The following is a 12583-nucleotide window of genomic DNA, read 5'->3' as shown; positions in this document are numbered from 1 at the left end:
TATCTCTTTAATCTGAAGTATTTATCCAGTAATGAAAATCTACAACATGATTGGTACCTATTTACTCTGTAAATGCAATATTAAATATGAGAATTGATTAAACAAATAACATGCAAGTGAGATAATTGCGCCCGTACGCGCTGGATTTAAAACCTATTAATATTAATGAAATGTTTCACTGTTTACCCTTTTTTATGAGTTTTTAAATAAGAGTTCTGAGATATTTGGATTGATTAATTATCAGATTTTAAGCTGAGGCGACACTATGGGATAAATGGGCAAATGTCCTGTGATTTCACGATGCTTTGGGTAAAGTGGTCCGATGTTGCCGGACTTCGCTCGACATGCTATTCTTCGCTTTAGTACTAAGTTACTCATACATGTTTTAGGCAAATAATTGATTATTAAATTAAATTAGTTTTTTCTTTTAAAAGATAACTCCCGCAACAAGAATTGCTTTTGAGTCGCGGGGACAAACATACAAACAACGGACACAAAGAACAACCAGACTAGAAACAATTATTTGTGGATCGCAAATAATGGTTTTGTGTGGGAATCGAGCCCACGACCTTCCGACGCAATGGTAGTGGCGTGGCGACCCGCAGTGAAAAAAATTTAAATGTAAGTCAATTTACAATTAAGTGTTGATGGGTATGCAAATATCTCATTCGTATATGAATTGAATCTACAACTCCTAACGACGGCGCAACATATTTACCGTTATATTATGTCACATTGACTATTTCGCGATACGGTCATAACAAAAAAAATCGTTCATATTTATCTCAACGAATATTGCAATTCTATTAGTCCCGTGTAAAGTAAACTACCGTATTAAAGTACCATCAACTGATTTCAATAAATCGTGCTCAGTTGAAAGATATTAATTATGATAAAAACATTCGCCTCTTTCATCCCCTTATCTACCCCCGGCATCAGGCGTCGCTTGCAGAAAATCAATTTTTACACCTTACGTAACTGCTGAAACGCTTTGTCTAAAATAACTTATTATATGATCAAAACTGTATTCGTTTTTTCCTAGAAGCAATTATTGTGAACACTGTCTTTATAATAATTCAGAAATAGTCTCTGAGTAATATAATGCTCATATACGTCCAGGAAAAGGTAAATATTACAGGAATGTAAAAGAAATTGACGAAGTCACAGGTAAATCCTAGTCTATGACCTAGTGCATTATGCTAGCTAGTTCAGTATGTATGTACTTACGGAATGATATATTAAAGATTATATTATAGATTCCAGCATTAAGTTGCTGATCCCAGTTTAAAAAGATTAAAAAACACACGGGAATATATGTCTAGTATCCATATAGATCCAGACACAATTCTAATGCACTGTAAACTTAATTCAAGAACTCATATACATCGTAAAATCGTTTTAAACTAATATAAAACACTTCAAATCAAATGACGTGTCTTATTTCCATTAGAATGCCTTTTATAAAAGAGTTTCAATCTATAGTTGTTATCGATCGTTTCAAAAAGCGCATCAACCAGTCAAAGCCTCATGAAAATCTAATCGTTGTGTGATCACGGATCTCCTATGGTGATCATAGGGTTGACGCTGGCATTACAACTGGTTTACAGAGTTTTATTTTTGGTGTTTTTTATTTATTTGATGTTATTCTTCTTGGCCATCACGGTTATAAAGAATATGTTACAATTAAACCTGTTATTTTTACTGCTGAATTGTTGCTCTCAGAATTCGGTAGTTTTGACGGTTCGGTAGTGTTTAGAATTCGGTGTTAGATTAATTATGTTCTGTAGATAACTTGAACATTTACCAATCCAGCAATTCTCGATCAAAAATATCAAGAATAAAGAAACAATAATATTTATGGTTCGGGAATCAATCTCGAAACGTTATTGCACTACGCACATTCACTATCGCTACACCACAAGACCACCTACTTATATCAAATAAAACCTACTTATATTAAATCTTCAAAATTGGATATAAATTTAAAAAAGAAGCACATATCTCACATACGATAAAGTCATATACTTACATCTTTTTCTAAATTAGTTTTACTTCTTAACTTGTAATACTATAACCGTCCATTCGTTTCAGAATTTACACGAGTATTTTACATACAATCCTGTGGGTCTCGGAGGAATGGAAAGCCTTCCGCGTAATTATAATTAAGCCTCTCTTTAAGCTAGCCTACATCAAGTTAAGCACTGATTATGAGCCCGACTATGTTACTATTTTTAAGCTAGCTCTGCATAAGTAAATAGGTTTAGTACATTAGACTGTGTGAAATGATATGTGGGTGATTTTTTTACGTGTTTGTTTTATTTGCAGGAGGTCTTGTTTTAACTCGGGTATTAAGTTGTTTTTTGTTTCGGTTTAAGCCGAATTTTCCCTATAACAGTTTGAATAATATAAGTATAAAAAATATTTTAAAGTTGCATTTTTGCTGAGATTGCTGAGTATTGGGACCCAGTAATGGTAAATTATTATACTTTACGAGTATTTTTTCTGATTCAAAGACTTAATTGACTTATTTAACTACTGCCTCTCAAGAATTTGTTTAGATCGTGTAGCAACCATATTACAGTTTTTACCTACTTACTTTTTGTGAGATATCAATGTATAATATCTCTATGACGCGCCTTTTAAGTCGTTTCGGTGATTGTTTGATGTTTTTTGTAGTGAGAAGTAAATTGATGAGGAGTGGTTTCTTTTATTAATATTTGTGGTTTAATGAAGACGTAGAGTAAGTAAATAGACGCCTTTTTGGGCGTAATTGGTCTAGGTTTGATTGAATTTCTTTATTAACTATAACTCTCCCTTTCTGTTAACCTATATTAGTAAGCACCAGCATTGGTCGCCTGCTTAATATTTTGTGCCATATCACAATGATATGTATACAAATGATCAGTTGTGTAAGTAAGTACATTAGATATACCATGAATTGTTGAATACAAAACCGATTTGCCTTATTGAGACAGTGACAGAATGAATTCGCCTGATACTTAAACCGAATCTTTACCACTAGTATAGTCATTGCATTATTATCCTTATATTAATTTGTCTATGTTTTCTTTGTATTCCAGGAGGATGAGAAAGTAATGGACCTGGTTGCCAAATACGGGCCCAAGAAATGGACGCTCATAGCGCGTCATCTGAAAGGAAGGATAGGGAAACAGTGCAGGTAAATACCTCCACACAATTTTTTTAAATGTTTTTTATGCACCATTTATGGGAACTCAAGCCTGCCGGATTTGTGATAATAGAATTAAATATATTATTTTAGACTTGTTTGATAAGTTTCTAATAAGTTTTTTATGAACTATCTGAAAGAAGAAAAAAAAAGATGTGTCAAAATATTTTTCCTTGGACATTGGCCTTGCTATGCATTTAATATTAGTTTTTGGATAGCATTAGTTGTGCTTTCTTACCTCTTTTTCATCACGCCTGTTATATCTACAGGTGTTATTAGAAAGATCAGACACGTTCAGATCAGATCAGAAGCGTTTTAAAGCGTATTGTGTTGATCATGAATGATGAGTATAATAATAGTCTAAAACATTGTTTAGATACGACTGGCGGCTTGAAGTATGTATTTAGGTCAATGTCTAGAGATTATTCAATATAAGATGTACTCATTCGTCTGGGACAATCAATGAATATTACAATTGCTTGTTAGAATTTACAATCGAAGCTGAGTGTATTCAAATACATATAGATTTGAATATTTGTATTTAAATACACTATTTGTGCTTAGAATTGTTCTTAATAGTAATTTCATATGTAGGTAGGTAATTACGATAAGGAGTTCTTTTCAAAATAGCATATTCTATTAAACTGGAGATGTGAATTATACGCAGGTTAATCAAGTTAAGATGACTGATTCTTTGGCGACATTGTTTTATGATTTTTAACCTAGTTATTTGTACCTTGTGTTCAAAATCCTTAGTTTGGCTTCAGCTTGCTTTGAAATTCAGCAACTCTGAAAGTAGCTTATGTCGTCTACCACACACAGAATCTATTCATTATAATTATCTGGTTAAATGTTTACGTTACCACACCTGTTATACTCGAAAGTGTAGGCAGAACAATAAACTGTTTACTTGTTTTAATTAAGTTATTGTATATTACAGAGAACGATGGCACAACCACTTGAACCCGTCTATCAAAAAGACTGCGTGGACGGAACATGAGGACAGAGTGATATATCAAGCGCACAAACAACTCGGTAACCAGTGGGCGAAGATCGCTAAGTTATTGCCTGGCAGGTAAGTAATACGTACAATAAGATTATTATTGTTCTTTTAGGATTCTTCTTAACGAAAAATATGTATAAAGACAAAAATAAACAAAGCAATAAAAGAATAATCTAAGCAGTAAAAATTATATACCTATAGCACAAACCTTCTTTTTGACTAGTAGGACAAAAACTCAGAAAATAATATTTTAAACAAGACGAAGATTATTTATAAGTATTTTTCTTCTTTGAAAATTGAAAGTTATTTTATAAATTTTACTCTTATTAAGAGGAGCAATAATTTGGAGAAAGCCTCGCGTGTGAAGCACTGTGTAGTAAAACATTATAGTACAAAACTAACCAACTCCCCAATTTCCGGCTCAGAGTTTTCTGAGTACATTTAGCGGTAGTTTATCTATTCAATAGTGTTTTTTTTGTATGAGTTTTAACGCTATTGAATAGATAAACGGCCGCTAAATGTACCTCAGAAACCGGGGGTTAGCCAATGAAATAATATTGATGTAATTAAAATCTCTTCCACAGAACTGACAACGCAATAAAGAACCACTGGAACTCGACAATGCGCCGCAAATACGAGCCGGAGCTGATGGACAGCTTCGAGTCGCTGCGCCGCAAGCAGCCGCGGCTCAAGGTGCGCGAGTACAGCGAGCCCGCCGCGCTCGAACCGCACGAGAAAGTCACTGTGCACTACAATGATGTTAGTTTGTGCTTTTTGTGTTTGTTTTATGTTATCTGGTTGGTGAGAAATGGTGGTAGGGGCAAATGATTAAAAAATTTGACAAAATGACAGAGCAGTGATAGCCGAGTGGTATAAGTTGCCACCTCCCACGCCAGTGGTCGCAGGTTCGAATCCGAGGCAACACACCAATGACTTTTCGAAGTTATGTGTGTATTAGAAATAATTATCACATGCTCCAACGCTGAAGGAAAACATCGTGAGGAAACCTTGCATGCCTAAAATTTGTTTAATACATTTATTGAGGGCATGCAAAGTCCCCAACCCGCACTTGGCCAGCGTGGTGGACTTAAGGCCTAACCCCTCCCTCATTACGGGAGGAGACCCTTGCCCAGCAGTGGGACAGTAATGGGTTAAATTTATATTTATTATTATTATTTTAAAATGATTACAACTAGAATGAAATATTTGAAATGAGCGAGTAAAACTAGCTTTGAGAATATTCTAGACTAATCTTGGTCACTGCCTAAATATTGAAATACTTAAAGAATAATTTTTATTCTAGATAAATTACTCAAATCTCATTATTGTTTTGAGATCACTAACAACTCATGAAAAAGCTTAGAAAGTAGACATACCAAAATAATAAATATGCTACAAACTAAAATCCTATACAAAAAAAATAGTATTTTTAGAATACCAACCAGATAATCACATTCTATTAATTTGCAATGTATTTTTGTGTTGACACAATTTTTTGTTGGTTTTTCATTATTTTGCGTTTTATGTTTAATGTGCTTGGTATTTGGTTACGCTTTGGAAGCACAGTAGTTCCACTCATTTTGTAGAAACATAACCTTTTCATTACCGTCATGCTTTCAATCATTACACTCTCTGACTTTACACATTTTGTAAATAAGCTATGACACCGTATGACCTTATTATTGGCGTTTTAAACGCGATGCGATGCTGCAAAACAAACTGCTTACCTAACGTCTATTTTATGACTACATATAACAGAAGTTAGGTAAGTCGTTTCTTGACAAGATAAAAGGTAATTTCCAAATAAGACAATAAAAATACCTCTAAGAACTTACTGAGGGTCCCAAAAAAGGCTATGCCTGTTTCTTGGGCAACTATAAAATATTCGTATATTCAAACCACCAGCCAAATGCACTTTGCGTTGCATTGGCCGCTCCCGTAATATGACGGTCTAAAATTAACTGGATATTATCATATTCCTCTTTACAAATCAAAGGCCGTGTCTACACAATCATACTCTGAACCACACTACACAAAACAACAGCTAAACAAAGTCTTTATTCCAGCAGAATTGGCCAGTAGATCCATTCAACGAGTCGACTCAAAGCAACTCGTCCAACACGAGCCAGCCTTCGAAGCACGTGTTACACTTCAGACAGTTACTGAAGGACCAACTTAATAATATACAGCAACAGCCTGTGAGGGCCAAGTCGCCAGACCGAGGGGGATTGGTGGCTGCCGATGTGGAGATTGTTGATTCGCCTTTTAAGTAAGTATTTATAAGACAGGTATTCAGCTAATCAATTTGAGGCGCCCATAGCCAGTTGCGCTCACCGGTCGGTAAACGATCTGTGGGTTAAGCAACCGTTGGCGCGGTCATTACATAGATGGGTGACCGCATAGTGGTATTTGAACTGGGCGTCTTCGTGCTTCGGAGGGCACGTTAAAAGTCGGTCCCGGTTGTTATCTACTACGATAACAGTCGTTAAGCCATGTCAAAGGCCTTCGGGCGGCTTGAACAACTTTGACACTAGGTTGACCACTAACCATACGATAAGAAGAAGAAGCTAATCAATAAGTAAGATATTATATTCTTAGAAGTTCTGGAAAAAGAGACCACTGTTGTGCACTAGCACACACTATCACAGCAATATCTCGGATAGTTATTCGATTATTCAATAAGCAGGAGATACTTATAAGTACTTGAGATAAACCCCTCTCAGATTTCAAATCTAAGTTCGTCTTAAACTGCTTTGACCAAAACTGATGGTTAGTTTTTGAAAATATAGCTTAAAACTTAATTTCTCATGGAATCTGCGTAAAGGTCGCTAATTCAAATAGAACTGTTGGTTTTTTAGGCATTGTAGAAAGTATTTATAGTACAAATGGAATCTAGCCAAGCTAAGAGTTTAAAATATGAATATATGATTTATAATTACTTCACACTGTAACAGAAAACGACATTGTGTGGGCAAGTGTAATAACTTCTTTTCATTTCACTTTCAGATTCGTGAACATCGAAACCTTACCAACAGACTCTCCACTCAGGAACTATTTAGCTCAATCTTCAACAAGCAATGACAACAATCAGGATGCAGGTAATTTTAACTCTTATAACAGGACAAGGATGTGCGGTGTAATATTTCTCTATCACTCATTGAGTTATGTACTACATGCTATGAACACAATGTTATTATTTAATTTAGTTAGTGCTTGTTTTATTAACTATCTTATGGCTGTAATCTTTCTGGTATGCTAAGTGGTGTAATCTTTTCTATACAAGTGAAGGTGACAGCGCACATTTAAGAAAAGTTTATGATATATTTGTTTCACTTTTGTTTTGCTCCGAAACTAATAATGGATTTGAAATTTAAGTTTAGGCTAGTTAGTCAACACATTGCTCTTAATGTTTTGCATATGGTAATGGTGCTCAAACTCCAGTTTACGTCTGAAATTTTTTTATTAATATAATTATACTCAACCCATAAATCAGACAATTTTTTCATAAATACATATTATATTCTTACTTTTTAATTACTTACCATTTTTTCTGTATAGTATAACAGAGTAAAACAATGAAGCAGTTGGTTATGCCTCCATTTTTTTCTATACCTAAACATTAACTATTTCTATTTCAGTAACATACGCAATCCAGTCAGAATCACCCAAGGAGATCGTAGTGCCGTCAGTATACACATCGCCTAAGAAACGCCAGCTTGAAACGAGCAGTCCACCTCCGATACTGAGGCGAAAGACTAAGAAAATACAAGTGCTTACACCTACAGCTAATGTGAGTTAATGTATTGTATCGAACTGGTTGTTATGTTCGTATGCAGTTTTGGTATTCAATTATTTCTTTAATAAGGTAACATTTTATACGGGTAATTGACTGTAGTTAGAATCTAATTAGATTTCTAACAATGTTGTATTATGAAATAGTAAAGGGAATTCTTGTGATAAACTTTGTTGAATATAATTTGAGTGTGAGCTTGTAGATGACAGATTATTCGCTTTATATTTAAGCAGATTAATTAGAAAATGAATACGATTGAAAATCTTATCACCTAGTATATTGCAAGTAAAGGTTTACAGTTACTATGTGGTAGCATCCGCGAGCATTATAAACATTTACCATTAAGGTATTAGATGAATACAATCACCTTGCTAATTCGATTTTATGTTGTATTTTTGTGATCAGATCTTACTACAACATACTATAAAACTTATATTTAAGTATCGGTATGATCAAAACTAATATACCATTTATCTAATTTACAGGCATGGACAGACACGCTGACCAAAGCGTTGGAATCCCGCGAGTGTGGCGTGACACCCATCAAGGCGCTACCGTTCAGTCCGTCACAGTTCCTCAACTCTCCCGCCGCGCTCTCCTTCCCGCTGGACTCTACACCGCTCAGACATGCTACTAAGGTAAGGAACACCTCCATTATTACTACTTATATTAATTTTATTGTACCTCTCCGTTTGTTTGATTGCCCAATCATTCGCTGTGTTGACCCTATAAAGATTTAAAAAAATACTTTTTTAATAACATGTCCTGTGTCCTGCGTCAAATATACGTTTGCCACCTATTGGGAATGTATAAGAAAGGCTAACGTGGCTCACTATAAGATGATTCTTTTTCAGGAATGGAGCGCAAGTCCACTACTACAAACCCCGACTCCTGTTAACCATGTTACTCCTGGCGGTCCTAGTGCAATCAAGAGCAACACACCAAAGTAAGTTTTACTTATATTCTATATACATTTAAGCATAGCAGCAACTGTCGTTCTCTAGTTTCTGACTATTCATAACTGGCTTAATACATTTTGCAATAAAGGAAGTAAACAAAGTGTAGATCATAAATCACTTTAATTAATTGATGGTTAGAAGAGTTAGGACATTCAAAATCAAAATCAAAACATTTATTCATTTAGGTCAAATATTGGCACTTATGATAGACAATACACATTGTTTTATTATTTTGCACATCTTACATATTACTATAAATGTTTTTCACAGAACTCCAACACCATTCAAGATTGCGATGGCAGAGATCGGCAAGAAGTCAGGCTTGAAGTACGAGCCGTCCAGCCCAGGGTTGTTAGTGGAAGACATCACTATGATGATGAAGCGAGAGAACTCCGATAGTACTGTGCAACTGAACGATTCTATGCTGTCGTCTACAGCTGATCAGGACAATGTTAGTGTGCAGGTATGTATTAGTATTATGAGTGATGCGTAATTATTAGTTAATGGGTGTAATTTAAATAAGGCAAAACCTAAATTAAATTAAAATAATTTTAAAGTATAAAAAGTAAGTTTTTGATGTTGATATGAATATCTTAGCCACGAATATGTCACCTGATGAGTGGTAGGTACAGGATTAGTTCGAGTCGTCACGATGTTTCAGTGGTTAAATTTAAAAGAAGTGATCTTTACACCAGAATAGTACTTATGTGTGTGTGAGCTCATGCCATATTCCATGTGCGACAGCGATGAATTTAGTTAACCGGTTTTGTAATGAACTATATTAAGAATTTAAACAAAAAATGGCTTTATGTAAAAAGCCACATGGTACATGAATACGAAACAAGCAACTCTCAGATTAAAAAATCTAGTATTCCCACAGTTTAGTAGGCACATATAACATTAGCGCTAACCATGGCTCCTGTCGCAGGTGAACGACTCAGGCATCGGCAGCGGGTCTCGTCGCGACAGTTCGGGCGGCAAGGAGAACGTGCCGGGCGCCAGCAGCACGGGCGGCGCGCCGCACAAGCGCGCGCGCAAGGCGCTGGCGGCCAGCTGGGCCGCCGTCACGTCCACGCCGCACAGCCACGCGCCCGCCGTTCGAGTCCCCGACGTGTCCTACATCGTCGAGACTCCCGTGAGCACTGCTATATATTCACCTATAATAATATACACCAAACACTTCATGCTAGTTGATACATTTTGTAAAGACGAAGAAAATAACTACACCTTTGCATGGGATATTAAATTTAATATGGCTCCTTGTATCATTTGTTATTTTTGTTGCAAATGACACTTAAAATGACGATATTAGAAAGTAAAAAAAAATCGAATTTGTTGAGCCACCAAAAATCCATTTGATGCTTCACCTTAGAGATCAAAACACATAGTTAAAAACAAAATTAGGCAAAGAAAACGGCTTTATAATAACAGCAAAAAGAACTTTGATTTGTGATTTTATAAAAATAGACAAAATTCTTCCTTTCTCTTTCACTACACTATAAACCAACACATACAATTGTTACAAGCCACAAACATCACACTGACGAAACATTATCAATTGTTACAGAGCAAAACCCTAGCGGGCGACAGTTCAGTAATGTTCTCACCGCCTTCCATCGTCAAGCACTCACTTCTAGAAGAGTCCACGAGCTTACACAGCCTCATAAGTGCCGACAACACGCCCGACACCAGCAAATACGACGACATTGATATCGAAGCCGTCATCACTGAAAAAACTAAGGTACAACACAGGTCTTTAGTCCCTACTAATCCTGTACCTAACCCTGAAATCTACCCCGAATATACTAGCGAAATCATGCCCTTTAGGGACCTAACTAACGTCGAATCGCCAAGAAGTTTCGCGAGACTAAACGCTGATAGATTACGTACTATAACTTCTAGCAATGATCTAGCGTGCGATACTTTAATAGCTCCAAAAGAAGTGTTAGCAAAAACGCTAGCTGACCATATTTATAAAGTGACCAATCAAAAGCCTTCTACGTCGCGTATAGATGAGATTCTAACCAATAAGATTATGCACAAAAGTGATTATACGCAGAAAGAGAACCAATGGTGGGGAGTTGAGAAGGATACGGGACAAACGGACGAACTGTTCAATAGTGATTATTATATGTTCGCTAATTTGTGACGGAATACGCTTATTTGAATGGAGTTATTGTGGTATTTTCGTTAGTATTCGTAGCTTAGAAAACGTACAAACTTAATTTCGTCTTTAGAAAGAAAGTCAATTACTTATTCTAGTTCCTTCCAAGAAATTGCTGTTGAAAAAAAAATTGTATTCTTGCACTGCTACTTACTGTATCTATAAAACTTTCGGTCACAATACGAAATAAAAGTTTTGATCAGTTTGGGCTATCAAGTTTAGTCTCAGGATCTTAAATTAACCTAGGCAAGCGAATACAACGAAATACCACATAACTTCCATATTGGACTGTGAAATAATTAGTGATTAATACGTAAGAATTAAGTGCACTAAACTAAGTCATAAGCTTAACGATTAATTTCGAATTGCGGATGAAACAGTACCAAAATGGTTTTGACGAAACACGTCCAATCGGTTTAGAAATGATAAAATTTCTACCTTATTTTCGTTAAAAGTAAAAATGTTTACCGTTTTGGTACATAGATTACTGTTTTACTAATAATCGTACGCGTGTGAACGGATACGCGATAAACGTGGTTTATCCACAAAAATAATTCGTTTAATTTGATAAACTTTTCGTATAAAGTTACGGAATCATTGCGGTTTCCCACGGGAATTTGATTATCGACTAATCTAAACTAAATGGATTGCTGCATGAAATAACTATCGATTTTAAAAATCATGACTAACTGTATTTTCTAATTGAAAATTTGACTAACTTTGCATCGTGGAAATCTACTTTTCATTAAAATGATCGTGTAAATCATCTCGAATAAACATGATTCTTATTTCGGTTGTATTTTTTATCTCGATTCTTATAGGTAGGCTTCGCACCAAACTTATTATAACGTTTAACGAGATTAGGACATAAGGTACCAAAGATGAGGTTTTCATCAAATGAACTATTCGTTTTTTTTTCTATTAATTTAATATATTCTTAATTCTCTAGTTAAAAAAGTAGTTGTAATTCAAAAGTATACCTCAAGATTACCATGCACCAAATTGTTTAAGTGTTACTAGTTGTAATAATTTCAAGTATTAATTTGTAGGTTTAAAATGCTTGTTCTTAGTAACAAAAAACAAATAAGTACAAAAAACTGAGTTCTCAGTATTTAACGATAGCTTCGCGTTGTTCGAATAATTACGGTGAATTGTAAAAATATCGATTTTATAAAGGTTTTTCTTTGGATACGGATTCTAAAAGAAATAATCTCGAATGATAGGCGTTGAAATTTTTGTACTATTTCGATTCTATTGCGAAAGTCAGGGCTAACTAACTTACCCCGAGTAGGTGACCTGTCCTTTCCTTGTATTTATTTATTAGAAATTCTATTATTATTAGTATTTTGCTTTGTATTTTGCCTTAAAATTATTAACATTTTTATACTTTTTTAATTTAACTTCTCGGATAACGACTAAATGCTGTCGCATAGGTTGTGGAATTTTGTATTTATTACAGTCACTTTTTTTTGTTAAA

The 12583-nt window shown here is 35.0% G+C and overlaps 1 protein-coding gene across 1 annotated transcript; it reads left to right on the top strand.

Moving 5' to 3' along the window:
- Positions 1-2882: 2882 nt before the first annotated feature.
- On the top strand, positions 2883-11838 carry LOC142982989 (myb protein-like). The gene is made up of 12 exons (XM_076129745.1): positions 2883-2909; positions 3081-3178; positions 4128-4262; positions 4775-4949; positions 6257-6459; positions 7197-7288; positions 7829-7980; positions 8469-8621; positions 8838-8929; positions 9213-9405; positions 9871-10077; positions 10510-11838. Exons 1-12 carry the CDS (start codon positions 2883-2885, stop codon positions 11089-11091), a joined length of 2109 nt encoding a protein of 702 aa, XP_075985860.1. The 3' UTR covers positions 11092-11838.
- The last annotated feature ends 745 nt before the right edge of the window (positions 11839-12583 follow it).

The sequence above is a fragment of the Anticarsia gemmatalis genome, chromosome 23 (assembly GCF_050436995.1).
Source record: "Anticarsia gemmatalis isolate Benzon Research Colony breed Stoneville strain chromosome 23, ilAntGemm2 primary, whole genome shotgun sequence".
NCBI lineage: Eukaryota > Metazoa > Arthropoda > Insecta > Lepidoptera > Erebidae > Anticarsia > Anticarsia gemmatalis.
This window is presented reverse-complemented; position numbering and strand designations above follow the sequence as displayed.

What these genes read in the sequence shown, in the direction of transcription:
- LOC142982989 (XM_076129745.1), top strand. Translation starts at nt 2,883, where the DNA reads ATGATATGTATACAAATGATCAGTTGT. An exon ending in TGACAACAATCAGGATGCAG is followed by an intron (nt 7,289 to 7,828) that starts GTAATTTTAACT and finishes TTTCTATTTCAG; the next exon opens with TAACATACGCAATCCAGTCA. An exon ending in TGCTTACACCTACAGCTAAT is followed by an intron (nt 7,981 to 8,468) that starts GTGAGTTAATGT and finishes TCTAATTTACAG; the next exon opens with GCATGGACAGACACGCTGAC.